Below are 27,524 nucleotides of genomic sequence, written 5' to 3' on the forward strand. Positions count from 1 at the left end.
TTTCTTACTGGATATAACTTAGTGTTTCTTGTTTTGAGATGGATTGTTGCTGTTGTTCAGTCACTAAGTCGTGTCTGACACTTTGGGACTTTATGAACTGCAGCATGCCAATATTCCCTGTCCTTCACTATCTCCTGGAATATGCTGAAACTCATGAGTCAGTGATGCCATCTAACCATCTCATCCTTTGTCGCCCCCTACTCCTCTTGCCCTCAGTCTTTCCCAGCATCGGGGTCTGTTCCAGCGAGTCAGCTCTTTGCGTCAGGTGACTAAAGATTGAGCTTCAGCATCAGTCCTTCCAGTGAATATTCAGAGTTGATTTCCTTATGGATTGACTGGTTTGATCTCCTTGCTGTCCAAGGGACTTTCAAGAGTCTTCTCCAGCACCACAGTTCAAAAGCATCAATTCTTCGGTGCTCAGCCTTCTTTATGGTCCATCTCTCACATCAGTACATGACGAATGGAAAAGCTATAACACTGAGATGGATATAGGGGTATTAGTTGTTTAAGTGTACATATTAGCCTTGTTTCTTTTTAAAAGGAGAGCTGGCTTTCTGAGCTATCTTTCCTGAAGCCCACTCAGTGTCTCTGTGCCTGCTCTGTGCTCTGATCTGGCTTGAGGTTTGTGAGGAGGGGGTCAGGTGCACAGAAGCTCTCAGGAGCATGCTCTCTGCATTCCCCCCTTCCTGGTACAGGTCGGCCTGGGTGGGGTTAACAGGAATACCGGAGGGACCATGAGCTGGTATCTGGCACAGATAAATTTAATTGGTCATCACAGCTAGAACTGGATTCCTGGAGAACCTAGTCTTTCACCTTCTCTGAAACCCTTCAAATGGTAAACTGGGCTGTGATTCAAAATGACAAGGTTGGTGATGCCAAGAGCCTTTTCAGACTTTTGATTTGGAGAAAGGAGTCTTTTCTTAGAAATTTTTATATAAGCTAGAAAAGCCTATACATTGGCTTAGGTTCTTTTGCTAGAGGGCCATCTCCTTTTTCTTTCAGTGGCTGGTTTATGAGCTTCTGATTTTGCTCCAGTCATTAGTCTCTGGAGAATGAGGAATAAGATGGAATTGCCCCTGACTCCACCTCCCTTACAGAGTATGGTATGAATGTAGATAAATAGATCAGGGATCCCAAATTTGCAACTCAGTTCTGCCACTACTTAGAATGTCTTTTCTTTGTTGTATTTACACATTTTGTTTCCTGCCTGTCTGCAGAGTCAGTATGTTGTATGGGTTTGGTTGCTCAGTTGTGCCTGAGTCTTTTGCAACCCCATGGACTGTAGCCCACCAGGTACCTCTGTCCATGGGATTCTCCAGGCAAGAATACTGGAGTGGGTTGCCAAACCATTTTTCAGGGTATCTTACCGACCTAGGGATTGAGCCCTACTCTCCTGCATTGCAGGCGGATTCTTTACCATCTGAGCCACCAGGAAAGCCGTAGTATGCTGTACACATTGTTCAGTATTAATAATCAAATGAGAGAAAAGCTCTTGGGTCCCCTTTCTTCATTTCTGTGTTATAGTTCTAAATGAGGTGGTGTGATCACTGCCTTGTTGGCCCATTCTCAATTCATTCATTGAGCAACATGTATCTTTTGAGCAACAACTCTGTGCCAAGCCCTGGTGATTTCTGTGTAGACATGATAAATGAGAACCTGCCCTGATGGAGACAGATTGTAACCACGTAAACAAATGAGATGATTAGAGATTATGATATTAAGAATGGTATTGAGAATGAAAAAAATCAGATGATGGGAAACTATTAGTATGCTGCTATTCTTAGTAATTTTAATTTGGTTTATCAGAGGACTTGAAAATGGAAAGATGAGAGTGAGTCAGCCATAGGAAGAGTTGAGTGAAGAACATTCTAGGAAAGAGACATGCAGAGAGGCATGGGATGAGTTTGGCTTGTGCATGGAACAGAAGGACAGACCTGTGGCGGAATTGGAGTGAGTAAGGGGGCCAGTGGGCAGAGGGATAGTCAGAGACTGTCAGGGTCATTTAGGGGCTTCATAGATCTTTGAGAAGGAATTTGAATTTTATTTTTCTTTCAGGACTCTACCTTGTTCTTTTTAAAAATTGAAATATAGCTGATTTATAGAGTTTCAAGTTTATATTATATAGGCTTCTCTTGTAGTTCAGTTGGTAAAGAGTCTGCATGCAGTGCAGGAGACCTGGGTTTGATTCCTTGGTTGGGAAGATCCCCTGGAGAAGGAAATGGCAACCCACTCCAATATTCTTGCCTGGAGAATCCCATGGAGCCTGGCAGGCTACAATCTATGGGGTCTCAAGAGTTGGACACGATTGAGCAACTAAGCACACACTCTTCAGTCTCATTCAACCCAGAAGCACAATGAAACAAATAACAGGACTAAGCACACAACACAAGCTTATAGCAAAGTGATTCAGTTATACATACATATATATAGGCCTCCCCTGATGGCTCAGTGGGTGAAGAATTTGCCTGCAGTGCAGGAGACACAGGAAACATGGGTTCAGTTGTTTGATCAGGATGATCCATGGAGGAAGAAATGGCAACCCACTCCAGTATTCTTGCATGAAAAATTCCATGGACAGAGGAGCTTGGTGGGCTATAGTCCAAAGGGTCACAAAGAGTCAGACATGACTGAGCAACTAAGCACCCATACACACACACACACACACGCACACGCACACACATATGTAGTGTATAAATATTCTTTTTCAGAAACTTTTCCATTATAGGTTATTATAAGATATTGAATATTTCTTATACTATACAGTAGGTCTTGGATGTTTATTACATTTAGATTTATTCTATGTGCAGTGGAAAACTTTTAAAGAGGTGTAAAGCAGTAGTATGACGTGAGCTTATTAAAGAAGAGAAAGATAAGAGTAACTTCAGCTGTTATGTGAAGAGTTGAATGGCAGGTGTGAAGCGTGAGGGCAGGGAGGCCAGGATGGTCCTGTGTGTGGCTATGGAAATAGTGGAAGGAATGTGAGGGAAGGAGGCTTTGAAGATTCGACTAGGTTATAGTGGGTCCCAGATAACTGGATGAGGAGCTTGGATTTGATTTTTGCAGCTATGAGGGAACTTTGTGTATGTGTAAGTTTGTGTGTGAGTGTATGTGTGCTTCTAAGTGTGTGTGTCTGTGAGTTTACGGGTGAGCTTGTGAGTGTGTGAGTCAGTGTGTATGAGTGTGGGGTGCATGTGTAGATTTGTAAGCAGATGTGAGTGTGCATGTGTGTGTGTGTTGTGTGTGTGTGTGGTTTTTCTCCTGATGCAACTTTTGAACAGGCCAGTGGCATGAAGAAAAGCCTGCCCTCTATGCTGTAGAGAACAGTCTGGTGGCAGGGAGACTTGCTGGGTGCGTAGTGGAGTTGGATGTGACACAAAGGCCCAGGGGTGCTAATGTGGCCAGCCAGGGAGAAAGACAGGACTGAACTGGGCAAGTCCTGTTATTTGTTTCGTTGTGCTTCTGGGTTGAATGAGACTGAAGACTCCTTTAGAGGGGTCACTGTTTCTTTAAATTAGCCCAGTTTGATTGCTAGCTGAGTATTTTACCAGTCTTATTTAAAAAAAAAAAAAGTACCTAAGTTAAATCTCACTTATATTCATGTGCTTGATTTCTCTGAAAGGAATTGCATTACTGAGCGTTAAGTGGAGTAGTTCTGCAGCCCACCCAGACTCCCCACTCGGTTGCTGGGAGGCGTGCACACATGTGCTTGGGCACATATGCACGCGCCCGGTACACACGAGTCTCTTTTATATTTAAAGTTCTTGATTCCTGAGACACTCATTGTGTTTTTTGTTCCCCCAGGACATCTTTGAAGATGCTTTGGAAACCCTCTCTGTGTAAGTACTAACATAATAAAAAAGTATGTAGTAGAGAAAATTGATGGTTTTCTTTTTTAAAAAAATACATATTTCATTCTCATTTTTTTGAGTATAGTGACTATTGTTGGAAAAACTCAATTCTCTATAATTTAACATTTAGGATGTGATTAAGCTTAGGAAAGGATCTATCCAAAGTTACTGTCAAATACATTTTTTGAGTCAGATTTCTTGTAACCGTAAACTAAAATAAAAGAAAAAATGTTTTCCATCAAATTAAATTTTGTTTATAGCTAACCCTTTTATATCTTGCCCATATTTCTTTACATGGTTAGCTTCATATTGTAGATTTTTGCTTTTGGTTTGTACTTAGTTTTATTATAAGCATCTCCTATAAGCCTATATAATTTTCGTATGATGTCATATTAGATCAAGTGGAACACTACAGTTTACTTATTCATTTCTCCTTTCTAAGACATTTAGTAAAACTAAGTGGTGAATATTTTAATATGTATAGTTTTGTTATATTTTTGAATTGTCTCTGAAAGTTTAACTTCACCAATGAGGAATTATTGGCTATAAAAGGGATGACTATTTTTATTGCTCTTTATGTGACATTTCTCAAGTTGCCTTTCTGTACTAGTCAACTCAGGCTGCCATAACAAAATAACATAGGTTGGGTAGCTTAAACAACAGAAATTAATTTTCTCACAGTTTTGGAGCCTGAAATTGAGAGATCAGGTTGGTAGCGTGGTTTGGTTCTGATGGGAGCTCTCTGCCTGGTTTACAGATGGTCACCTTCTCATTGTGTCTCCACAGGTAGAGAGAGAGAGAGAGAGAGAGAGAGAGAGAGAGGGAGGTCTCTAGGGGTTCTTCCTATAAGGGAAGAGGGTCATGAGGACCCCACTCTCAGGATCTGATCTAAATCTAATTATCTCCCAAAGGCCTCATCTCCAAATGCTATCACACTGGGGAATCAGGGCTTCAATATGTGAATTTTGGGGGAATGCAATTCTGAGATGGTTAAATGGCATCACCGACTTGATGGACATGAGTTTCAGCAAGCTTCAGGAGTTAGTGATAGACAGGGAAGCCTGACGTGCTGTAGTCCATGGGGTCGCAAAGAGGTGGACACGGTTGAGCGACTGAACTGAATTCAGTCCACAGCACTTTCAAAAGAATTTTATCTTATTTTAGCTATGAACAATATGTATGTGTAGCATCATCATCCCTAGGTATTATTTGAAACCATTCTGCTGCTTAAAAAGTGAAAAGTGTTAGTCACTCAGTCATGTCCAACTCTTTGCGACCCTGTGGACTGTAGCCCACCAGCATCCTCTGTCCATGGAATTCTCAAGGCAATAATATTGGAGTGGGAAGCCATTCTCCATAGGAACTTCCTGACCCAGGGATTAAACCTGGGTCTCTTGCATTGCAGGTTCTTTACCGTTTGAGCCATCAGGGAAGCCCTTTGCTACTTTCAGTTCAGTTCAGTCGCTCAGTCATGTCCGACTCTTTGCGACCCCATGAATTGCAGCACGCCAGGCCTCCCTGTCCATCACTAACTCCCGGAGTTCACTCAAACTCACGTCCATCGAGTCAGTGATGCCATCCAGCCATCTCATCCTCTGTCGTCCCCTTCTCCTCCTGCCCCCAATCCCTCCCAGCATCAAAGTCTTTTCCAATGAGTCAACTCTTCGCATGAGGTGGCCAAAGTACTGGAGTTTCAGCTTTAGCATCATTCCTTCCAGAGTAACCCCAGGGCTGATCTCCTTCAGAATGGACTGGTTGGATCTCCTTGCAGTCCAAGGGACTCTCAAGAGTCTTTTCCAACACCACAGTTCAAAAGCATCAACTTTAGTGATACCTAATTGTTTTGTTAAAAAAATTTTTTTTCTGGGCGTTCTCTCGTGGCCTAATGATTAGGATTCCAGGCCTTCACTATCATGGCCTGGGATTAATCCCTGCTTGGGGAACTGAGATCCCACAAGCCATGTGATTTACCCCTCCCACTCCCAATTTTTTTTCTTATAATCATTTTTTAGTCTATTGCATTCCGTTATGTATGAATTCTAGTCTTCTCTTGCCTATTTAACTTTTTTCTCACTGTTTCTCATACATACTTATGAACTTACATATGTATATACACCTTCATCTTTGGTTCTATTTGCTACAGATACTTTGCCTTAACTGCTATTTTTATGTTAGAGTTGCACATTTTTTTATTGTCCAAAAGTTTTTAGTGTTTGTCACTGAATGTATATGTGATTAAAAAGAGCTTAACTGTGGTTAGGATTTAAAAAAATAACCTTGCTACTGTGCAATAGTTTCAGATTTACAGAACTATTATGAACATAGTATGGAAAATCCTATATATCCCACACTGGTTTTCTCTATGATTAATTTCTTACCTTAGAATTGTACATTTGTCACAATAATAATCTAATATGGATGTGTTGTTATGGCTAAAGTTGATACTTTATTCAGATATCTTTAGTTTTTATGTAGTATCTTTTTCTGTTCTGGGATCTTATTCAGGACACCACATTATAATTATTTGTCTTGTCTTTTTAGCCTACTCATGATTGTGACAGTTTCTCAGACTTTCCTTGGTTTTGATGACTTTGTCAGTTTTGAGACTACTCATTTGTTTTGTGGAATAGCTCTCAATTGAGATTTATCTGTTTTTTTTTTTTTTTTTCCTCATGATTAGACTGAGTTCATGTATTTTGGGGAGGTCGACCACAGATGTAAAGTATCATTCTCATCACACTATATCAAAGGTACATGTTATCAACCTGGCTTACTACTGTTGAGGCTAAACTTAATCACTTGGCTTGAGATAGTGTTTGTCAAGTCTTGCCACTGTAAAGTTACTTTTCCTCCCCTTCCCTTTTCATGCTTTACTCTTTGGAAGATAATCTGCTTGTGTAATTTTAAAAATAACTTTTAAGGTGAGTGCATTATTTGCCATCCGGAAATCTCATCCGCTTTGCTGCTGCTGCGCTGCTCTGAGCATTGGCAGGAACTGAGCTTGAGGTGCCTGGTAGACTGAAATCCAGGCGGTAGAAAAGGGTCTGACTAGAGGGCTGGTGACTGGAATTCGCAGTGGAGAGTCTGCTGTTCCCAGTGAGAAACTGAACACTGGACACACATCAGAAAGGGGTTCAGGTCTCAGATGAAAACAGGTCAGGCTGATGTAATTGATGTGACAAATGGGCAATACACGTTAAAGCTTGTGTTTCCTTGAATTTTCACTGGTTGCATTAAATTGGCAGTGGCTTTACCTCTGGGTTTGAAAGGCATTGTCAGCAATTTCTAACGCTAACTAGTTTTAAAAAAATCAAATTATAGGGAAACAAAAAACCTTCTGAACTTGACTTCTGGTTTCTGGTTTTGCATGTAAGGAGCTTGAAGTCACCACTCTGTCCTAACAACAAGTAAAGAGCTTAACAGACTTGAAAAATCCACAATTCATTTTGGAACCAAAGGAAAGGGGAGGATACAGGGCATAGCCCTACCCCCAGTACTAGAGGGTCAGAAGGGCAAATACAGGGAGTATGGTGTACAGAGCCAAAGCCGGGACTGGAAGACCTCAGCTGTGATGGATGAATTGGTGGAGGCTTAGTGTGAACAACTCTGGGAGTTAAGAACCACAGGGGAACCCCTCAGGTGAAGTCCCCTCCCCTCCTAACGTGAGATTTACCTCTAGAAGCTCTGCCAGATTCCCACAGTAAACAGAGGAGAAAAATCCCTTTGGGCATCCTGCAGGGTAAGGAGAAAAGGAACCATTCTGAAATATACCAGAGTTGACTATTCTTAGCAAGGCCTACCCTCAGGGGAGAGTAGTTAACCAGAGTCTAACTGACCTGGGAACTCCAGCCCACTCTGGCCATCCTGTCCCATCTGCGTGAGAAGAAAAACTGAGAAACACTTGAGAAGTTCCCAGTCCAGAGGCACAGGCTCCCGTAAGGACTATGACCTCATCATAGGAGTATAGGGTGTTTCCCCTCCCCAACCCCTCACCACCATGTGACTGCAGGCTGATTTACAGCAGTTCCTTTTATGTACATCATATTTAACCACCAAGAAAGATTACAAGGCAGACCAATAGGCAAAAAACACAGTTTGAAGAGGCAGAGTAAACATCTAAACCAGACATAGCAGGGATGTGGGGGTTTCAAACTACTGTGGTGAATATGCTGTGGGCTCTATGGGTGAATTAGAGAGCCTGCCTGCAGGAACAGATAGGCAGTGTTAACAGAAAGATGGAAGTCATAAGCAAGAACCAGAAAGAAATGCTAGAGATGAAAACACTCTAACAGAAATGAAAGCTGCCTTTGATGGACTTATTAGACTGGACATGGCTGAGGAAAGAGTCTCTGAGCTAGAGGCCAGAGCAATATAATCCTGAATAGAATCCTCAAAAACTGAAAGGCAAAGAGAACAGACTGATTAAAAACAGAACAGAATATGCAAGGACTGTAGGACAAGTACAATAGGTGTTGTATGGGAACACTAGGAGGAAAAGAAAGGAGCAGAAGAATATTTGAAACAATGATGTTTGATAATTTCCACAATTAATGTTAGACACCAAACCGTAAATCCAGTAAGGTGAGAGAACACTGAATAGGATGAACACCAAAAAATAACCTCCTGATAGATGTATCACCTGCAGACTACAGAGTAGCAAAGATAAATTCCTAAAATAAAAAACACACCTTACCTCTAGAGGAGCAGAGTTAACTTCTCATCAGAAACCAGGCAAGCGAAAGAAAGTGGAGTGAAATATTTGTGTTGAGAGAATAAAACCACCAACCTAGAATTCTGTACTCTGTGAAATTATCTTCAAAAGTAAAGGAGAAATAAAAGCTTTCTCAGGAGAACAAAAATTAAAGCAATTTGTTACCCATAGATCTGCCTTCTGAGAAACATGAAAAGAAGTTCTATATAGAGAGGGAAAATAATATGTAGAACGTCAGATCTACATAAAGAAAAGAAAAACATCCAAAAAGGAATAAGTCAAAGTAAAATAAAACAGTTTTTCATATTCTCAATTGATCTAACAGCAGTTTGTTGAAAATCATACCAACAGTGTATTTGGTTATATATACTTATGTTTATATATATATACACACAAAAGATATATATATATATATATATATATATATATATATATATATATATGCTTGTGTATGCTCACATCTAAGTGAAATGAATGACAACAGTGATACAAGGAATGGGAAGGAGGATAGTATTGTCTTGTTATTATAAGGTCCTCACACTGCCTGTGAAGTGGTACAGTATGTTTGAATGTAGACTTAGATTAGATGTAAATGTGTATTGCAAACTCTAGGGCAACCACCAAAAAAAAAGGAAAAAAAGAAGTAAAGCTGATGTGCTAAGAAAGGAGAGAAAATGGAGCATATGAAATGTTCAATCAAAACAGTATAAGGCAGAAAAAGAGTGGAAGACAAGAATAGGAACAAAAAGTGAGGGCAAGAAATAAAAATAGTGATGAACATGGTAGATGTTAATCCAGCTTTATCAATAATCACTTCGAATGTCAGTGGTCTAAATTTACCAATTAAAAGACATTATTAGAGTAGCTCAAAAAGTATGGTCCAACTATATGTTGTTTACAATAAAACCCATTTTAAATAAAAGACATGTATAGAATAAAAGTAAATTGAGAAAAAATATACCATGCTAACAGTAATCATCAGAAAGCAGGAATAGCTGTACTAATTTTGGACAAAGCAGACTTTAAAGTAAGGAAAGTTATCAGGAATAAAGAAAGGCATTAGCTAATGATAGCAGGGCTAATCTCCCAAGAAGGCATAACAGTTCTTAATGTGTAGATACCTAGCAACAGAGCATCAAACTACATGAAGCAAAAATAGAATTATTATACAAGGAGAAATCGATGGTTTCATTACCATCGTTGGTGACTTCAACTCCCCTTTTCAGAAATACGCCCAGCAGGCAGAAAATTTTAGCTGAACTAAGAAAAAGAAAACCCTGAACTTAACCCAACTGAAGTTAATTTAGATCCCTATCTCATGCCACCCCCTACATTACCAGCACATTATTCCAACACTGTTTGCTAAGTCTGTGAGTAAAAGAATATGTATGATGCCTCCTCTATCAAATAATAAGCTCGTTAAACTAATAACTCTCTGTTTCCGGGGGCTTTCTGTTTTGGTCCTTTGATCTATGTGTCTTTGTGTTTGCACAAAACTATTCTATCTGCTTTAGATGTTTCAATATTAGTATGACTGGTTCTCAGGAGAATAGCCTCCAAAAATGACTCCTGTGACAGAGATGTTTTTGATTCGTGACTATCAGAAACCCATGGTGAACTCTGAAAATGTGAAATTCTTGGAACATTTGTATGTCTTAGCTTCTTTTATCTGTCAACCATATATTATGTTTTTCCCTCTCATCTTGAAAACAATACTTTTTTAATGCTACCTCACTTTCTGATTATCTAACATTTTCTTTTCCATTCTTTGCCTCTTTCAGCCTGTCTTCAGCTGTTGCCAGCATTTTTTGCTGTTGTTGTAGTTTTGTATTGGGGTGTAGCCAATTAACAATGTAATAGTTTCAGGTGAACAGGGAAGAGACACAGCCAGATATGTACATGTATTCATTCTCTGCCATGCCAGTATTTTTTTTACTTCCAAATTTAACTTCCCTGTCAGCCAGTCTTGTTCAGTTTAGCAAACCCAAAGGCTTATCCGTTCTAGACCTTGCCTTGTTCTTTCAGGTTTCGGATGTGCATTATTACTTGTGACACCTTAGACTGTTCCTTAAATGGTTTTGTGTTTCCTTTTTGGTGTTGCCAAAATGTCCTTGATACGCACTTCTCTCACCTTGGTGTAACAACACATAATGGTAACATTTCACCTAATAGAGAACCTTCCCTATTTGAAGTAGAGTCCAATTCCAAAAAGGGTAGCCAAAGTAGATCTTCATGCCCATGCTCTAAAAATCTTGCCCTTATAGTAGAGACTTCCATCTGGAGTCTATTTACAATGAATGTGAATAGACTTATGCTTTTTAGTATAATTTTGCTGGAGTTCTAGGAGATATGGTGAGAGGGTGGTTTTATATTTATTGATAGTAATATACTACTACTATATATAACAGATATAGTTATTTGTTGATAGTAGCAAAAAATGGCAGAGAAAGAAGAAAGTAAGTACGATGTACAGTCATAGAACTCCAAAGCACAGCAGTGTGGTTTTACGTTGCTCAGGTACGCACGCCGAGATGTACCTTTCTGGAGAGTCAACCCCTTGGACTTGACACTGAACTTGATTACCAGTTTCAGCTTCATTTACTACCTGGGGGACCTGTTGGGACAGTTTCACTGAGTCTGTTTCTTCATGTGCTCACAGATTTATTGGGGAGATAAAATGAAATTCAATTTAAATATTATAATGGGTGTAAACAAATAGTAGGTGCTCAGTATATATCAGCACTTTACTGTGCCCGACCCTGGGCACTGTCAATCTCCACTGAGAAAGTCATGTTAATAATGCTGTCTCTGAGACATTGGAAAAAAGTTATATTTAGTATATTCTATTTAAGAGGATAGAAACTTGTGTCATATATGTAGGAAAATTTCAAAATGACTAAAAATGTTTCCAGATAACATTTGAAAGTCAGTAGGTTGTACTTTGGGCTTTCCTGGTAGCTCAGACTATAAAGAATTTGCCTGCAACGCAGGAGACGTGAGTTCAATCCCTGAGTCGGGAAGCTCCTCTGGAAAGTGAAGTTGCTCAGTCATGCTCAGCTCTTTGTGACCCCATGGATAGTAAGTAGCCTGCACCAAGCTCCTCCGTCTATGGGATTTTCAAGGCACGAGTACTGGAGTGAGTTGCCATTTCCTTTTCCAGGATATCTTCCCAACCCAGGGATCAAACCCAGGTCTCTCACATTGTAGACAGACAGTTTACCATCTGAGCCACCAGGGAAGGATACACAAGTCAGAGTCGGGAAGATCCCCTGGAAGAGGGAATGGCAACCCAATCGAGTATTCTTGCCTGGAGAATCCCGTGGACAGAAGAATCTGGCGGGCTACAGTCCAGGGCTTTGCAAAGAGTTGGACACGACCGAGTGAGTAACACATGAGCTTTCACTTCGGATTCCCAGGTAGCTCAGTGTTACGGAGTCCGCCTGCCACTTGCAGAAGACATAAGCGATGCAGGAGACTGAGGGACTGAGCACACACATGCTTTATTTACAGGGAGAGCTCTCCTGGATGTTTCTCTGTATTCCACAACATAGAGAGTGATGTTCCTGTACCATCTCTTCTGAGTTATTGACCCTTTCTGAAATTGAAAAGATTACTGAAGAAATCTGTTTTTCTATATTTTTCTTTTAACCTATTCTGTATGTTTTCTCTCTGATTACAAGTATATGTTAATTGTAAAAAATTCTTAACTGGTTTTTATGTGAACTTTTATTTTGTCCTAGTTTCAGGGTTTTCCAACACTTATCTCTGATTCCCTCTTCAATTTATCATGCCGTGACATTTCTTCTGTGATCTGTTAGCTGCTAAACTTGGTAGAGCTCTTTTTCCTTATGCTGATCAAACTACATATTTTGGTTTTATGTGCAGATAGCAATACTTCAGCCTCGCTGTAGGAGAGTGTGGTCCTCTTGCCAACCTGGTGATTAATTTCTTCCTGTGAATATTTTCTTCTGAATTTGTAATGAAAAGGTGCAAGTGAACAGATGAGGGGCTTCAAGTGTTTCCCCTAAAGAAAGCTTATCTCCTACTCTCCTTTTCTGCTTAGTTAATTCACTACCACAGATGTAGTCTTTCCTAGTTCTGGATCTTTGTCGTAACAATTGTAATAACAACCGTGCTAATTATTTTGGAAAGTTGTTAGATTTAATAGCTGGTAGATCGTACAAACATCTCTAACATTTAGAACTGGAAGGGAAATTATATATGAAAAAAAATAAAACAGTGGCACATTGAACATGTCCTTTCTGAAAATTAAAATTGCTTATGAAGTTTCTGACTTATTTGCATAGGAGGTCATCTCTTAGGAAGGAGCCATACTTTAGTCCCCTGTAATGGTCAGTAGAATTTTGCTAGAAGGTTAGCTCTGCCATAGCCTCTGGCTTCTTGATTTAACAATTCCATGCTGGTGTATGCTTCTTGGTGCCCTGATGACTGGGTATTCTTCATAACCCGGACAACTACTGTATCTGACAATGTAGTAGTGGGTGTAAGTAAAGTCTGTTCATAAATTAACTGTGATATTGATTTTGCGTGGCCTCAGCCTGCGGTGACTTGAAGCAAGGTTTCTGTTTCTGGCCAGATTGAGGTCAGCTTGTGGCAGACAAGGCTCTGGCCCTTTGGCTTTGTATAAAAAGGATTCTCACAAAGATGGAAAGCAGTGAAACAAGTAAAGTGTTTATTAGGAGGAAAGGGTACAGTATGTGTGGATAGACACACGGGCAGACAGGGAGAGCCATGTCCTCGTGGTAGTTTGAATCACTTTTATGGGGCATTTCTTCCAGCTTTTCTTTGGCCAGTCATTTTGCTTTGCCTTGTTCTGAGTTCATATCTGGTATATCTCAGGATCCTCCTATGTGTGCATGCATCTTTCAGTCAAGATGGATTCCAGCAAAGAGGCCTATGGGTGGCCTTGGCATCACTCTCCATTTGGCCTCCAAGGAGCTTTCTAGGTCTCCTTGACTTTGAGAATAAGAAATATGTGGCCTCTTATCTCTTATCTGGGTAAACCCAGCCTTCTGTCCTGCGTTCGAGAATTGACATTGAATATCGAGAATATACAAAAATATTGATATTTTCGAGTTCCTGTCCACAGGGAATGAACTCCAGTTGCTCAATCTGGGCAGGGGTGGCGAGGTTCTGTCTACCTCCCACCTCAATATGACATGTGAAAAGTAAGTAAAATGTTCCAGGGGTTCCAAAGAGAGCTGTTTTCCGATTGGAAGGTTGGAGCGACTTGCATTGGTTTTCAGTTTTGAGTGCTACAAGGGTTACCTGGGGCCCTGTGGACACAAGCAGATTTGGGTCACCCAGGATCCTGGCCTCCACGGAGTGAGGAGAGTAGACTAACAACTTGGACTCAAGTGACTTGGTAGTGTTTAAACTCTTTCTTATGTCAACTACAGTTGGCAGTGGCCCCAAACTCTAATTAATTGGAAGAACTGGTTGGGTACTAGAAAATCAAGATTTTCTTATTATGATAGTTTAGAGAAGTCAGAGAGACATCAAATTTGTGTGCCAAGACTGTTAGAACAGATGCAAGTTTAACATATTTTCAGCAGTGTTCTCTTATATTCCATAGCACTTTGTTAAAATTTTGACTTTATCCTTACATAGGAATTTGTAGGTGTTTTGAGTCTGGAGGCAGTGTGAGTGCGGTGGGATATGTGTGTTCACGTGCAGCAGCTACTGTGAATTTGCTCTTACCTCTAGAATTTGAAAGAGGCAGATGTTTTTAGCCAGGTGATAAAATGGTTACAATAGAAATAAAAATATTTTGTAGCCTAGCATGTCTCAGGGACTTCCTCCTTCTACTTACCTTCTCTTTTGAATCACAAATTGTAAATTAGAATGAGAGAAAGCTTTTAAGGCAACCTGGTGGGCTCCATCAGTTTAGATCAGTTAATAATGATGCAATATGTTGGTCTGTTTTAAGGTTATTAAAGGTTGAAGTTTGGTGAATGATAGTTGGAAAACATCTAGTTAATATTTTCTTCATAGTGGTTAAATTATAACTAGTATAACTTCAGGCCGAGTTAGATTTATTTTCATTTTTCTGTGATCTTTTCTTTGACCCAACTTCCCTGTTTAGATAATCCAAGTGTTGCTTAGGTTTGGAGGGGCCTCCCTACCCACACTTCACCTGATTTTTCTTAACCTAGGTTGCTCTTTAATTATTGTATTGGATCTAAAATGCCATTGACATTGTATATACCACTAAGGAAGGAAAAAACAGTGGAGAATTTTATAGGTGACTTTGCGTAAGAGAAGGGAAAAATAAAATTGTTATATAAGAAGACACAGTAAGAAAATATATGTATTTCAATCTTGGTACTAGGTAAGGAGGGGAAAATAATTCTCTTGAGATTCTCTGCCCTGGAACTTTTAAAAATAGCCCTATTGCATTATAAATTTATATCCCATAAAATCTTTTATATTTATAGTTCATTGAAGTTTATTATATTTGTAGAACTATGTACAACCATCATTACAATCTAATTTTAAAAAACCATCATCCGGAAAAGAAACCCTATGCCCCTTTAGAGTCACTTGCCTTTCTTACTCCCACTCCTAGGCAACCACTAGTCTAATTTCTGCTTATAGATTTGTCTCTATAGATATTGCATAAAAATAGGATCATTCACTATTTGTTCCTTTGTGTCTAAAAGTTTGAAGTTTATCTATGTTGTAGCAGGTATCAGTACTTCATTCATTTTCTTTTATGGCTGAATAATACTCAACTGTGTGGATATACCACATTTTGTGTGTCCATTCATAAGTTGATAAACATTCGGGTTGTTTCCAGTTTTTGGCTGTTATGAATAATGCTGCTATGCACAACCGTATCCAGTTTGTTGTTTGGACACCTGTTTGCAATTCTCCGGTACACATACCTAGGAGTAGAGCTGATGGACTGCATGGGAAGCCTGTGATTATCTTTTCAACACTCTCAGAATTTCAGTCACAAGCTCGTTTGTAGTCTGAATATTGGATACCAGTGTGGCCCAAACACCTTCAAGCAGGTCATAAATCATGTGTTATAGAGTCAATGGAATATTGAAAATGGAAATAAATTTCACTAAAAAGCCCAGAGTGAGCAGTATCCCCAGGTGTCTTTTTCCTGCACTGAATTGCTTCTCTGTGTATTTTCTTTTGTACGATTAGGGCTTCTTTAGTGGCTTGCTTTTGTATTGGGACCTTCTAAAACAGGAAGTTCTTTGTATAAGGCTACTAGGGGAAGGAGTTTGTGTCCATATTTTAAGCTAAGGCTTGTATATTCTATTGGGTTGGCCAAAAAGTTTGTTTGGGCTTTTGTGTCTGTTATGGAAAAGCCCATGAACTTTTTGTTCAATCCAGTATGAATACTCCTTTTCACTCTAAGGAGGAGTGACAGGATTTTCTAGCTTAAAGGGAATCTTAGTGATCCTTTGGGCCAGTTGTCTTATCTTACCAAGGAGGCCCAGGGGGAGGTAGGAAGCTTGGTAGTGTTGGTGGCAAAATGAATGGAAAATGACCTGTGAACCCTTATGAACAGGGCCTTTGTCATTGTGATTGCCTTTTCTGCAGGCTCAGGAGCCTCTATCATTCAACCCCAGGTAGACACCCAAGATATGTCTGCAAGTCAGAGAAGCCCTGTTCCCAGTACTGACTTCCTTACCTCCTCCATCAGTGACCTTCTGGACGTGACTACTCCTCTGTCTGGCACTATCTTATTAGTTGGAATGGAAATAGGCCCCATCCTTGCCTATTTGATCACTCACTTGGATACTTCACAAACACCTTAATTTAGGGCTTCCCTGGTGGCTCAGAGGTTAAAGCGTCTGCCTGCAATGTGGGAGAACCGGGTTCTATCCCCAGGTCGGGAATGAAGGAAATGGCAACCCGCTCCAGTATTCTTGCCTGGAGAATCCCATGGACGGAGGAGCCTGGTGGGCTAGAGTCCACAGGGTCACAAAGAGTGGGACCCGACTGAGCGACTTCACTTCACTTCATTTAATATGTGTGTTCCAGACTGAACTCTTGACAGCTGCCTCCCTCATCCCTCAGAAACCTTTTCCTCCCCCTGTCTTCTCCATCTTTGTAAATGTCTCCACTCACTTGCTCAGAGCAGATACTTGGCGGACAGCTTCGATTCCTTCCCTTTTCTTTAACTTCCTTCTGCCAGGTCTGATGATTTCTACCTCCCACCTATATTTCCCGTCTGTTCACCTTCTCTCTCTCTTTTCTCTGTTACAGTTTGAGGTACTGTCGGGTTTGCCTGGGTTACTTAAAGAGCCCCGCCCCCCACCATGTGTTTTCTTGTTTCCTTTGTTCTCTAGTCTTACACCCTCCCAACTGTATCCCATTCATTCTCTATGTAGCAGCCAACGTTTCCTGATTTAAAATTTTAATACGACAAATTTCAAACATATGTAGAAAATAGAGAGGATGGTCAACTGAGCTCTTATGTACTCACCATTTACCTTCAACAGTTGTTAACTCAAGGCCAGTCTTATCTCATCTGTAATCTACCTCTAAATAATTCAGTATGCACTTCCTGAAAACAAAGACGTACTCTTACATAATCACCATTCAGGTATCAAGGTCAGGAAATTGCACTGAAACAGAACTATTATCTAATCTATAAGCCTTTTATGGCATTGCTGTATCTGTATTTTAGTATACATATAAAAGATAGGTCTTTTAAAAAAAAATTGCAAGGCTGTTGTCATACCTAAAATAAATTAACGACATTCATCAAATATCCTGTCAGTGTTCAAATGTCCCCAGTGTCTCATAATTTATTAACAGCAGGTTCGTTTGAATCGGGACAAAGTGATCCTTTTAGAAATTCAATTGAATGATGTCATTTTTTTGCTTAGAATCTGGGTGTGAGTTTGCTTGTCTTTTAGGGTGAAGATTCCCAGTCTGCCGTAGCCCACAAGGCTTGAGATCAAGGTCAGGTCCCCACACACTGCCTCCACTTGGTCAGCTCGCACCCTCATTCTCTGCCTTGAGCCGGAAGCCTCTTTCAAGCTAGATCTTTGCTGCCCTAGATTTGTATCTCTGACGTCTCTGACCAGAGCAACTTGCTGCCACTCCTCCCAGTTTCTTCCTGGTCATCCTCTGCTCTCAGATGCTCTGTCCTCCCACTGTGCCTAATGACTCCACCTGAATAGGTTACTCCTCCTTCATTCCTCTGTCCTGGCAACCGGTTCCTCTCACTCTATTTCTCATATTTTGTAGCTTTTTTTTTTCACTTGTTTTCTGACCACCTGTTTCTCTGAACTCTGTAAGTTCCATCATGGTGCATCCTGTACCCAAGCACAATGCTTGGCCTATAGCAGAAACTCAATATATATTTGTCAAATTAATAAGTTTGTTGAATTAATGTACTAATCAAAAACCGTAGATGAATATTCAAAATAAACTGCAAGGATTTGCAATGCGTTAAAAAAAATCCAGCCATCATCTTTTGAGAACTTAGGAAGTATCAGGCACAATAATATTGCTGTGATTGTTCAAAAGGAGAATGAGTTAAAGGATCTTTTAGGATGTGTTTTTTTCTTCCTTCTTTTTAATGATGATTACAGCTGGTTGTGTTAATCAACCCATACATGCATGATTAGGTAATGTCCAGTTGTTTGGGCGTAGTGAGCGCTATACAGGATTGTCAGCGACTCCATTGCAGTTTCTCAACTCTGTGACTCCATTTCCATCTGAAGCTTATGGAAATGAGCTGTCAGACTCCTAGGGGGATATAGTGAGCTTCACTGCCTTTGTTCACTTTCTGTCATTTTTTATCTGCCCTGTTTTCTGATATGTTTATCCATCTTGATAAAAATAGCAACCTAAAATAAGTAATAACACACTGTAAAAGCAGGGAGCTTTGCCTTTTGTATGTGTCAAATTTCTCCACGGTTTATGTTTTGAAAATTTATCAGTCTCCCTGGTTCTCCCTCTTTACTCTTCTTCCTACCCTCCCCTTTGTGCCATCATGTTTGTAGACCGTTGTATCTAGAACTCCTCAGAGATGGAGTGATGTTTGCGTCAAGCACATTTGTAAATCATGAGTGGTTCAGTATCGTGTATCATACACATTTGATAAACAGTCTGAAGATTTAGCCACTAACAAATCTAAAGGCCTCTGGAATTACTTAACACTGAAGAGGTATTTGGGGATTTATGTGTGATTTTTATTTTCATATAAAGTAATTTCCATGTTATCTGTTTTATTTTTATTGTACAGAGTGAAAGTATTCAAGCCAGCAAGGAGTATTTTTTTTTTTAATCACCTATAAGCAGAGAATGATCTCAAAATGTGTTAAAGCTCCATGTAGTTCTGGTAAAATAGCATTTTTAGGGGTATAGGCACAGCTTTTATCTCCCCTCTGGCAATGCAGTTACAAGCTTTTAATTTCTATTTATTTTGTCAGTAAAGAAAATTTCCTGTGAGGGCACCTTGACTTAGCTTTTATGCAGTTTAAAAAAAAGTGTGTGTGGATAAAGTTCTGTCTGTCAGATCTCCCTACGGATTTAAGAGATTCTTTGTCATTAAAAATTTCTGGCCCCAATTTAAAAGAAATTTTCCCAACAATGTGTTGTTTGCTTTGATTAAAATAATGCTATGGTAGTTGATACCAGGAAGTTAATTCTGTGATTGCCTACTTAAAGCATATGTATTTTGAAATAGCATTCTCATTGTCTGGTAGTATTTTATTGTTCAGCTCCCTGGATGGAGCCTATATTCTCAGTAGAACTTACTAAAATAGTTTAAGGATGCCTTTTTAGATAATTCAGTATAAGTAAAAATATTATTTTTAATATGTATTTTTCACTCATGAAATAATTTGTTTGAAAGCATTTTGTAAAACTTCAAAGAATAAACCAAATGTAATATAATTTTTATACCAATTACTTAATGTACAATGTCATATAGGGAACATTTTCTAAAACCACAATTCCTTACAAAGTACAAGAAACTTTGCTATGGCTATTTTCTTAGCAGTCTTAGGATGACTGCTTCAAGATATAAAATGTTTAAAAAATTTCAAAGAAAAACAGAAAAGACTTTGTGAAATTTTTGAGACATGAGTGACTGTGATCCTTGACCATTTCCCTGTCTTGAGACCCACCTCATCAGACTGGGGACAGGGTGAGTATCCTCCTTCACGTGGTTTAACAAATGTTTGTTGAGCTCTTTTTCTTTAACAGGCATTGATTTAGTCCATGGGGAGAGACTTTGCAAAGGGAGCGTGGGTGCAGGAAGGGGAACCCTTTCCAGGACCCAAAAGGGAGCTCTTGTCTAACAGTTGGAAATGAATTGTCCGAGGAGATACATACGCTGACAAAGCAAGAGATTTTTCTGGGAAGGGGCGCCCAGGTGAAGAACGGGAGGGTAAGGGAACCTAGGAGGACTACTCTGCCACTTGGCTCACAGTCTCAGATTTTATGGTGATAGGATTAGTTTCCACGTTGTCTTTGGCCAGTTATTCTGACTCAGGGTCCTGCCTGGTGGCTCACACATTGCTCAGTCCAGATGGATTCCAGCAAGAATAATTCTGGGAGGTGGTAGGACACATGGTGTTTCCTTTTGACTTTTCCCAAACTCTCCCGGTAGGTGGTGGCTGGTTAGTTCCTTACCAGGACCTCCTGTGGTAAAATAACTCATGCACGTGGTTACTGTGGTGCCTGGCCATGGTGGGTGGTTTCAGGCAGTGTGCTTCCCCTAGCAGATGGGGGTCTCTGGGAAGTCTCCAGTCTCCCCGCTTCAACACTTGGACTCCAGCCAAGTCTCAATGTTGATGCTGGTCCAGGGGAGAATGGGTGGAGGGACAGTGGTTGGAGGATTTATGGCTTTGCATGGTTCTTAATAACAATGAAAATAAATTGGAGATTTTATTGTTTAAGTAGTAAAAGCAAATTAGGGTAAATCATTTTATGTTCTTTGGGTTGGAAATTATTTTTTAAGCTTGACACCAGCAGGAAAAAACATGACAGTTTTGACCGTTTTGACAAAATCCTCATATTCAGTTAAAAGAGAATTAGCTGGAAAAAACCTTGAACATAAAGAAATAGAGTTTAATTACTTTACAATATTGTAGTGGTTTTTGCCATACACTGACATGAATCAAAATAAATTAATTAAAAAAAAGAAACAAACATGTATTGTTATTTTTTAAAAAAGACTTTATACAAAAAAAAAAGTTCAGGAAAGTGAATGCTTTGATGGAAAAATTGGAGAAAACAAAACCTAAGAGAAGAGATGTAGGTCAGTAAGGCTACTGGATTTGTTGCATTCCTGGGCTCACGGCCCCTTCTTCCAACTGCAAAACCAGCAGCATAGTCTTTTCAAATCACTCTGTCTCCATGGTCACATCACCGTGTGCCTTTTGTGTAAAATGCCTTTCTATTTCCCTGTTAGAAGAATACCTGTGATTGCATTTAGGAACCAAACCAAATAATCTAGGATAATCTCCCCATTTTATGATGATTAACTTATTACACTTGCAAAATCTCTTTGCTCATTTAAGGTAACATTCATAGATTCCATGGATTAAAACTTGGTAATTCTGGGGTGAAATGGCAACCCACTCCAATATTCTTGCCTGGAGAATCCCATGGACAGAGGAACCTTGTGGGCTACAGTCCATGGGGTTGCAAGAGTCAGACACCGACCGAGCGACTTTCACTACATTCACTACTAGTCAGCCTAACCACAGCTAAAATAGTGGAATATATATGTATATATAAATACATACACATATGCATATATATACACACACATACATACATATTGTGTTTGCAATTTGTTATCTCTGCGTGGTGGAATTACAGAGTACTTATAATTTCAAAATATCCCCTTTATGACCTTTTTGCACTGTCAAAATATTTTTATGGGATATGTTTTATTAATCATCAGAAAAAAATAAAGTTACTTTCATTTTGGGAAAGGGACTTTTAAAAAATAGGATTTATTTTTTAGAACAGTTTTAGATTTACAGAAAAGTTGAGAGTTCCCATCTACTGTATACCCAGTTTCCCCTATTATTAACATTTTACATTAGTGTCATAATTTATTGCTGTTAATTAACCAACATTAATACATCATCACTAACAAAAGTCCATACTTTTTTCAGGTTTACTAACTTTTTACCTAATTGGCTATGTCAGTTTCTCAGATTGTGTCTTCTTTTTGATGACCTTGATGCTTTTGAGGAATTTGAGGCAGATATTTTGTAGGATGTCCATATACTGAAATTTGTCTGGTGTTTTTCTCATGGTAAGACTGGAGTTATGAGATTTGGGGAGGAACACCACACATATAAAATACTATTTTCATCACATCATATTCAGTCAGAATGATTTATCACTGTTCACTGTTGATGTTGACCTTGATCATGTGGAGAATTTTCACAAATTATTTGGATATTTGGTGGGGGTTTTTTTCTGTTAGATTATATCAATATCGTTAAATTAAAAAAAAATCCATGTCAAATTATTTCCAGTATTCTCAAGGTAATCTTTTAGCCTTTATGAGATTCAGAACATGGCTGAGTTAATTTTAGCTTGAAGATTTCTTTTCTTTTTTAATTTTAATTTTTAATTGATATATAGTTGATTTATAGTGTGTCAGATGTACAGCAAAATTATTCAGTTTTACATACATGTATCTGAAAGAGATGGGAATACCAGACGACCTGACCTGCCTCTGGAGAAACCTGTATGCAGGTCAGGAAGCAACAGTTAGAACTGGACATGGAACAACAGACTGGTTGCAAATAGGAAAAGGAGTACGTCAAGGCTGTATATTGTCACCCTGCTTGTTTAACTTATATAACTTATTTAACATCATGAGAAATGCTAGGCTGGAAGAAGCACAAGCTGGAATCAAGATTGCCAGGAGAAATATCAATAACCTCAGATATGCGGATGATACCACCTTTATGGCAGAAAGTGAAAGAGGAACTAAAAAGCCTCTTGATGAAAGTGAAAGTGGAGAGTGAAAAAGTTGGCTTAAAACTCAACATTCAAAAAACGAAGATCATGGCATCTGGTCCCATCACTTCATGGGAAATAGATGGGGAAACAGTGGAAACAGTGGCAGACTTTATTTTGGGGTGCTCCAAAATCACTGCAGATGGTGACTGCAGCCATAAAATTAAAAGACGCTAACTCCTTGGAAGAAAAGTTATGACCAACCTAGACAGCATATTGAAAAGCAGATACATTACTTTGCCAACAAAGGTCTGTCTGGTCAAGGCTATGGTTTTTCCAGTCGTCATGTATGGATGTGAGAGTTGGACTGTGAAGAAAGCTGAGCGCCGAAGAATTGATGCTTTTGAACTGTGGTGTTGGAAAAGACTCTTGAGAGTCCCTTGGACTACAAGGAGATCCAACCAGTCCATTCTAAAGGAGATCAGTCCTGGGTGTTCATTGGAAGGACTGATGCTAAAGCTGAAACTCCAATCCTTTGGCCACCTCATGTGAAGAGTTGACTCATTGGAAAAGACTCTGATGCTGGGAGGGATTGGGGGCAGGAGGAGAAGGGGACGACAGAGGATGAGGTGGCTGGATGATCACTGACTTGATGGACATGAGTCTGAGTAAACTCTGGGAGTTGGTGATGGACAGGGAGGCCTGGCATGCTGCGATTTATGGCATCACAAAGAGTCGGACGCGACTGAACTACTGAACTGAACTGATATACATATATCTACTTTTTCAGATTATTTTCCATTGTAGGTTATTACAAGCTATTGAATATAGTTTCCTGTGCTATACAGTAGGTGGGTGAAGATTTCTTAGAAACGTGGGAACTCACCATTTTTAGGGAGGCAGTATGGTCTACCTTTTGTAATTTCTCAAAGTCATATCAGTTATTCTCTTATATATTATACATTTTTCACAAGAATATAGTTGGACTCAAAGTTTCTTTTGATACAAGAAAAAAAGAATATTAGATAAAAGATTGGAAAATGTAGATGTGAAATGCACTTTACTGATGATTTTGCATCTGGGCTTGCCCTTCCTTGAGAAATCCTTAGCTTTGCAAGACCAGGTCTCTTCCATATTTCTAAAGAGTCCTGTAGGTCTCCTCTGAAGTTAGTACCTATCACATTTGTGACTATTTGATGAATATATGGCTTCCTTGCTGGGTTGAGAGTTTCAAGGGAGTAGGGACCACACATGCTCTGTTTGATCCTCTCTCTTACTTGCTCAGCCTATATTAGGCACATAAGTACATGTTGACTGTCTGTCACTGCGTATGTCAGCTTTCTTGAGCACTTTCAGAAATGAGTCACATTGATAGGTAAATAATCATAACATAATGCTCTGTGAAAAAGGTAGTATACAAAATGTAAAACAGTAGTAATAAAAAAAAGAGAAAGAAATGGAGAAAGAAGACTAGCAGTAAAGTATTGGCTATCTCTAGTTCAAGATTACTGCTGGTTTTAATTTCCTTCTTTGTTTCCAGTTCTCTGTAAGGAGTTTATTTTACAATCAGAAAATATCAAAACACTTTACCTGAGACTTTTATAATCAGATTGAATTGTAAGCCCCATCACAGAAACAGTCCAGTTCTAGTATGTGTGAGTGCCCATCAGGCAAGACAAGTTGCCAAGTCACTGACCATCTCTAAGCTTACTTTATATTTATTTATTTTTTTTAGTTTCAACAAAACCAATTCAAATATTCTTTATCTAATATTGATTTTAAAGTGCAGCTCCCATCTATATTGGAATGACTGTTAGGTCATATGTATATTTCATTCACTTCACTAATTTAACTTTTGCACATTTAATTCATCAGACTAAAAACTTAAGAGAACTTGACTTTCCCTTTTTTAGTGTTTTAAAATAGTCAATAAGATATTAAACCCAAGTCTAACATGGGTGCATCAGCCTGCTTTTACATTTTCCTTAAACCAAAAGAGGTAACTCATTTTATTCTTCAGCTAACCCTCTTTAGATAGCAGTGAATCCCTGGATTAGGTGAAAAATCATTAAAAGACCTTGCAGATTTTATAAATCCAGGCCATTTGTGTTTTTCTTGCTTGTTTCTCTAGGATAATTAAATAGTGATGGATTAGAATTAGGCTGCAGCAGAGATTGGGGGAAAAAAATCTCCCGGCATCCTTTCCTGCAGGAGCGTCAGCTTTCGGCAGTGTGTAGCTGCCACTTTTAACTGACATGTCTTAAATTCTGCCCTGGGAAGCTCGGGGATGCTGTCAGCAGCCGGGCAACTTCTTTTCTTACGCTTATTAATTGAGAGTCTCACAGACATAAAGACATAAATCAGAATTTGAGGATTTTTTTGCCTTTTAAATTGAGAACGGTCTCTTCTTTCCATTGGCTTTAAAAAAAAAAAATCTGGTAGGATAGAGGAAAAGGCTTCTATATTCATTTCTTCAAAGTTACAGCCGCTCTAAACCTGTGAGTATGTTGCATTTATTTAGCTGTTCCTGGGGGGTATGATTGCAGCATTCTGTTTGGATCTGTGGGGATTTAATTTAAGGAAAGCTATGCCGATTAAAAAAAATCTGAGTGAAATTTCACCGGAGACCAGCAGTTTTTGTTAGTTGATGTTGTCTTCATTAAAGCCTTCGTGTCAAGCCTGCCAGAGCTCCCCCTGCTCCCCAGCCTGGACCCCCATGTCTTTTTATCTGAAGTTCCTGAGAGTGAGTGCTGAAATGGGGGAAAATAGCGAATCTTGCTGCTGAGAAGGATGTTGTGGCTGGTTTACTGCTCTTGCAAGGTGTGCGTGAGGCTGCAGAACAATAGAAAGATGATGATGGCTCACTTTGTATTCGTTGTGTTTGTCTTATGTCCTTTGTTGGCTTCGTGGTGTGTTTTTGTTTTGTTAGGGAGATTAAAATCTTAAAGAAAAATTAAGTACTGTGGCATGCTGGCAGAATAGCCTCGGGAGATAGTCATAGACCTCACCTCTCTCCATGCTGTGTGGGGTTCCCTCAGTCTCTTTATAGCAGATCACAGTAAATGGGAGTTACCCCAAAGTGACCTTTGCCTGACCACCCTTTTCTAATCGTGCATTTGAATCGGTGCCATTTTTTTCTGGTGACGCAGACCCTTTAATCTAAACATCTGTCCTTAGTCATTGTGTCCCACTTTCCCTCTTTGGAATTCACTGGAGACTAGAACTGTATCCTTGCTGAGTTTTTATTGAATCAATTTTGAATCTTTTGTAAAGACAGAGGTAAAATTTTGATTTTCATAATAACCCCCATATGTTCTTGATTAATCTTTGTTACATGAAAGTCTTACTATTTTAGTGATCTGATTCATATCATTTGGTTTCGGATCTCATTTCTTTTATCTTAAAATCACATTAGCTAAAGTGATTTCTCAAAGTTAAGTTCAGAGCTCAACAGTCATAATACTTTAAAATACCAACTGGTAATAGTCATCTTTGTAGATGCAGAATATATTTGACTTAAGGTGATTTATTATGTGAGTTTTTTGGGTGCTAGTATTTTGGTTGATTTTCTGCAGTGTAAAATAAATCAAGGATTTTAAAAAGAAATTCTCTACCACCCAGAGATGAAACATCTGCTGTTCTTATTTTTGAACATTTCGTCATTCCTAAATGCAGCAACTTTGAGTTCAGTGAGGGAAGAGTCCTAAAAATAGGAAATTCTGCCTTACCTAGACTGGCAAAGAACTTATATTCATTCATTCAACAAATGTTTACATTTGTCACAAAGCTCTTATTAGGCTCTGGGGACATGATGCTGAACAAGGTATTATATATGCCCTCATTGAGCAGATACTGGTAGCAGGTGAGGGGAACCTTCAGAAATTGCATAATTATTTCATTATATGTGTGCTAATTTTTCAACTGTAGAAGTATAGGTACTGTGCAGCCAAATATATAAAAGACATACAAACACTTGCAACCAATTCTGTCTCAGATCTTCTGGAGCCACAGATCCTTGGTACACTTGACCTAGAAAGAGACTTTGAAAATAATTAGTTCAACAAGCATGTAATAGGCACTATATTAAGTACTGAGTTTTAGATCAGTAAACAAGGAATAGTTCCAGCTTTGGAGGCACTCACAGTTTAGTCTATTGAGAAAGGGAGGGAAATTAGTTATGTTAGTATATTCTACTATGTTACTGATTCACTAATTGAATGAATATTTATTGAATAATATTGGGCGTGTCATAGGCACTGTGTTGGGCACTGGAGATGGGGTGGAGAATAAAACAGAGGTGCCTTGCTCTCTGGAAACTTAGAGGCCATGACAGAGAAATGATGGGATGCCATGAGAATACACAGGAGGCGTGGAGGGGTGTCGTTACCATTTACTGAGCATCTGAAGTGGGCCAGCCACTAGCTGGTACTCTTCTTTTGTACCTTAATCTTCCTTCCCTTCAGTCCTGTAAACTACTTACTATCTGTGCTCTGACATGCAAGTAAATGGAGATGAGGTTAAGTAATTTGCTAAAGGTCACACAGGAAGTGAGTGGAGGAATTAGAACTCCGTCCCAGATGTGACTTGATTTCAAATCTCTGCCCCTTCCAGTGGTCCCCAAACCTGGCTGCTCATCAGAGTTACCTGAGCTCTAGAGGGAGAACAGTGTTTATTTTTACTTTTATGTATTTATTTTTTATGGGAGTCTAGTTGCTTTACAATGCTGTTTTAGTTTCTGCTGTACAACAAAGTGAATCAGCTATATGTCTACCTATATTGCCTCATTTTTGGATTTCCTTCTGATTTAGGTCACCACCGAGCCCTGAGTAGAGTTCCCTGTGCTAGACAGAGAACAGTGTTTATTACAGGCATCCCTCAGGACTGTGAGCAGTGAGGTTCAGGAACCACTCTTAGACCATCCCCTCAACTTACAGATGGGGGAGCAAAGATAGAGATCATATAGTAGTTAAAATGGGGCCAGTAGCTAGATTTCTTAGCCACGATTCATTCCATTATAGTGTTTTGGAAGACAT

The 27,524-nt window shown here is 39.3% G+C and overlaps 1 protein-coding gene across 1 annotated transcript in view; it reads left to right on the forward strand.

The window, feature by feature from the left end:
* LOC120863678 (tetratricopeptide repeat protein 39B-like) overlaps window positions 1–27,524 on the forward strand; it is a 150,146-nt gene that overhangs the window by 43,145 nt on the left and 79,477 nt on the right. The window contains 1 exon segment of the mRNA XM_040240133.1: window positions 3,802–3,836. Within this exon segment, the coding sequence (XP_040096067.1) occupies window positions 3,802–3,836 (35 nt within the window).

This window comes from Oryx dammah, unplaced genomic scaffold (genome assembly GCF_014754425.2).
Source record: "Oryx dammah isolate SB20612 unplaced genomic scaffold, SCBI_Odam_1.1 HiC_scaffold_1, whole genome shotgun sequence".
NCBI lineage: Eukaryota > Metazoa > Chordata > Mammalia > Artiodactyla > Bovidae > Oryx > Oryx dammah.